At 45.2% G+C, this 4,494-nt stretch overlaps 1 protein-coding gene across 1 annotated transcript; it reads right to left on the bottom strand.

Annotated features, from left to right (window-relative positions):
• Window positions 1-396: 396 nt before the first annotated feature.
• Window positions 397-4,494, bottom strand: LOC108553538 (uncharacterized). Its single transcript, XM_017908478.1, has one exon. The coding sequence runs from the start codon at window positions 4,492-4,494 to the stop codon at window positions 397-399; it is 4,098 nt and encodes a 1,365-aa protein (XP_017763967.1).

The raw sequence follows: 4,494 nt of genomic DNA, 5'->3' as shown, positions 1-4,494 counted from the left end.
CACGATTTGTACAAATTGAACTAACTGTAACGAACATCGAAGATATGGCATTAACTGTAGCATATTTTCTAGGTACTGGAATTCATTAATGATATGGATTTGCTAGGTAAAAAGTATAAATAAATTAAATATATTTGGCAGTGTAAAATACAATATAGCACTGAATATTCTCTGCACACGTCTGGAGAGCATGCTAGTCGCAATACAACCAGTTACATGGAAAATGAATGGATTGATTCTTTCTTTTTTAAATTTTGTAATTCACCATGGTGTGATATCTTTGAAAACAAGTGTCACAGTAATCACTTGTTTGACGTCTGCCATCCATTTCTTTCCTTGTAGAGCAGACAACACAGTCCCTCTTTGGACCTTTCCTCGTTATGCGAAGTTTTTCGTTTAGTTCTCTCTGACTGCATACAAGGTGCCCTGCACCCCCGCATGATAGTTTTTAAGATGCTCGTACCCGATAACCAAGTCAGTTATTGGATGCGATCTGGGTAAGAGAACAGGATATCTTTGCGCGTAAGGTATGTTTGCGTTTTTCACTCTACCGCCAACCCTTAGCACTCCCGCCTCATCAAGGAATGGGTTTAACGATCGCAGTTTGGAGTCAGGCGGCAGTTCCTTCCTCTGCTGTAGGCTACAGATTTCTCTGGAAAAAACTTGGCTCTGGAGCATCCTATGTATACAGGTTGTTGCTTCCCTTATCTCCGAAGGTTGAAGCGTCTTCGTAATTCTTCTGTCCCCTTGACAATTGTTCTTAAAGCGTAGACAGTATGCAATTACGCGTTTAAGCTTTATCAGCGATGAATATCTTCTTAAAAGTTCGTTGCTATCGTTTATAGTATTGAGTACTATCTGTCTTCGCTGTTCCGGAATCTCAGGCAGAATTTTCAAATTCATTTTCGGCCAATGAGACTCGTCCTTGTTCAGCCATGCCGGTCCGTCAAACCATACCTTATTGTTCATGAAGTGCGATGGCAATTGACCTCTTGATAAAGCATCTGCAGGATTGTCTAACGATGCCACGTGCCTCCACTCCTTCGCTGACGTGCTGTTCTGTATTTCGGCAACCCGGTTCGCTACAAATGTCTTCAACGTGTGCGCTGCCGATCCAATCCAGTGAATGACTATGGTCGAATCGGACCAAAGGACTATTTTATCGAATTCAAGATTGAGAATGCCCTTCACGGTTTTGTACAAGTTGACCAGCAAAACCGCCGCACACAGTTCCAGCCTAGGTATGGTGATAGTCCTAAGGGGGGCCACCCGAGATTTTGCGCAAATTAACTGCGAGGTAGTCCTTCCGTCTAAGTCCGTTGTTCGAAGGTAAAGACAGGCGCCGTACGCTCTTTCACTAGCGTCGCAAAATCCATGCAGTTCCATGCCTTGCCTGTGTCTTGTTGTTATTTGCCGTCGTATCGTTAGGTTATTAAGGATATGTAATTGTTCATAAAAGTTCCTCCATGCCGTGTGCAGTGGAGCCGGGAGAGACTCATCCCACTGAAGTTTTTGCTGCCAGAGTTGTTGCATAATGATCTTCGCCGTGACGATGACTGGGCCAATGAGTCCTAACGGGTCGAACAACTTGGCTATTTCCGATAGCACCCCTCGTTTTGTTACCTTACCTGGTACGGGGTTATTTTTAACCGTATAAATAATGGTGTCTTCCACGGAGTTCCAATGAATCCCTAAAGCCTTGATAACAGCGCCTCCATCTTGATACAGACGTCGATTGATTATATTCTCAGGAAGAGCACTCAGGATATACTTGTTGTTTGAGCACCACTGCCGCAAGTGAAAACCTCCCTTTCTCAAGAGCTTAATGAGTTCGTCCCGAATTTCACACGCTTCTTCCAGGGTTTCTGCGCCTGTTTGTAAATCGTCTATATAAAAATCCCTTAAGAGTATTGCCGCTGCCCTTGGATGACTGTCTTTCTCATCTTCGGCTAATTGTTGTAAGCTCCGCACTGCCAGGAACGGGGAGCATGTTAATCCGAATGGAAGCGTATTCAGTTGATATGTCTTAATTGTTTCTTCAGGTTCTCTCCGCCATAGGATACGCAGATATTTTCGATCTTCAGGATGTATCATCACCTGAAGAAACATCCTTTCTATGTCCGCGGAAAGAACGTAGTTATGAGTGCGGAAACGCGTCACAATAGAGAATAGGTCCTCTTGGATCGTTGGTCCAGCCATTAATACCTCATTAAGCGACACCCCAGTTGTAGTACTGGTCGACCCGTCGAACACTATTCTCAGCTTCGTGGTGGTGCTACAATCCTTTATTACCGCGTGATGTGGCAAGAAGTAACCCTTCTCATGCGGACCTGCTTCCGTTATCTCCGACATGTATTCCGAATGTATATATTCGTCTAAGATTTGGCTATATTGTTCCTTTAGTGCAGGATTCCTGTTCAATTTGAATTCGAGAGAGCGGAAACGTTTAAGGGCTGTGCCATAAGAATCTCCAAGGACCGGTGACCTTTCCTTGAACGGTAGTTTTACTATGTATTTCCCTGATTCTGCTCGTCGAGTGTGATGCAGGAAATGCCTTTCACACTGCCTTTCCTCTTCTGTGAGAATCGGTACGTCCTTGATTTCCTCCATCTGCCAAAACTTCTGTATCTGAGCGTCCAAGTCGTCCTCAGATTTCACGCTTAAATGACAGCGGGATGGCCTGGATGATGCATCGTGTTGTAGCATCTCACCCGAGATGATCCATCCCAAACGGGTTTTCTGGAGCACTAGGGACGTGGGTCTCGATCTTGAGTCCTTCACTACCGGCCTAATTTGTCCCACGCTCATTAAAGAAAAGAATAGCCCTGCTCCTATGAGGATATCGATTTCCGCTGGTTTATGAAATTCGGGATCGGCAAGGGGGACGTTAGCCGGAATTTCTATCTTGTCCCGATTGACCTGGCTTGACGGTAAGAGGTCCGTGATTCGTGGTATTGTTAGTAGATTTATATTCGCTATAAATCTCGTATCCCTGGACTGTAGGGTAGCTGTAACGGCGTAATTGGTGCTTGTTGAAATATTATTTAGACCGCTAACAGGCGTGCGTATTTCCCTCTTACGCAATTGCAGAAGGTCGGCCAATCGGTTCGTGATAAAGTGAGATTGGGAAGCGGAGTCGAGTAACGCCCTGCATTTATGTCTGATGCCGTCTTTGTCAAAAATATAAATCTGCGCTGTTGATAATAGGACTTCTGACGGTACCTTTGAAATCCGAGTTGCCATCGCCGACGTTGACGCAGAGGGCCGTACTATAGATTGCTCATCCTGAGGCTCGTCATTGTTCGATGCGTCCAGCGGTGCAGGTTTGGCGCCCAAATGTAGCAGGGTATGGTGATTCTTGCTGCACCTGCGACACTTGCTTGACGTACACTTATAAGCAGTGTGATTTGGCCGTAGGCAGTTTGTACATAATTTTGCTTCTCTCACCGTGGTAAGGCGAGCCGACGGTGTTAATCTTATTAATTTCTCACACCGCTGTGTAGGGTGAGATTTTCCACAGATATGGCATGATACTTGGCATGCCACTAATGCCTGCGCGGTGCGGAAATTGCGAGGTTTCGAATTCAAATGGCTATATTTATTATCGACTGCATTATGTCCTACAGCTTGGCTTACCCTTGTGAGAAATGTCATCATGCCTTTTGCCGTCGGCATGGTCGTATCTGTTAGCGAGTGCTCCCATTCTCGGCGCGTGTCTTTGTCGAGTCTTTCTGTCAGAAGATGCACAATAATTGCATCCCAATGCTCCGTGGGTTGCCCTAGTGATTTTAGAGATCGCAGATGTTGTTGGGTATCATTCAGTAATTTACGCAGACTCTCGGGCGAACCCCTTTGCATAGGTGCCAGAGAAAATAGTATCGACAAATGTCTCAGAATAATCACTCGCGGGTTGTTGTATAATTCGGTTAACAATGACCACGCTTCTTCGTAATTTTCGGCGGTCGTCTGAAATGACGCAATTGCTTCCGCTGCCTCCCCTGTTAGGCAGGAACGTAGATACTGCAGCTTCTGAACTGCGTCCAGCGATGTTTCGTTGTGTATGAGTGAAGTGAAGGCGTCCTTGAACGAAATCCATTTTTCGTAAGAACCATTGAATTCAGGAAGTTTTAGCTTCGGTAATTTTGCACTGACTCTTGATCCTGAGGCTTCCGATAAATTCGAGATGGCCGGTGTTGTTAGATTGCTATTTTCCGAATTTAAGAGCGCTTGTGCCTTGGCCTTTAAATCAAAGAAAACTTCCTCTACTTCCTCTCTTTTGCTGGACATGCCCTCACCCTCAGGATCTAGGTCTTCTAATACCGCTTGCGCTTTATCAAAGTTCTTCCACATTTCGTCTAATCTCTCAAGTCTAAACTTAAGCTGATCGAATGCATTCTGCCTGGAGTGATATTCTGCCAAGAATTTCCGAAATGTGGTCTGTTGGCTCCGAACGGTTCTACGTTGTGTTTTTGCCTGGTGTAGAAGCTCTGCCAT

Source organism: Eufriesea mexicana, unplaced genomic scaffold, assembly GCF_001483705.2.
Source record: "Eufriesea mexicana isolate 0111107269 unplaced genomic scaffold, ASM148370v2 scaffold11014, whole genome shotgun sequence".
NCBI lineage: Eukaryota > Metazoa > Arthropoda > Insecta > Hymenoptera > Apidae > Eufriesea > Eufriesea mexicana.
This window is presented reverse-complemented; position numbering and strand designations above follow the sequence as displayed.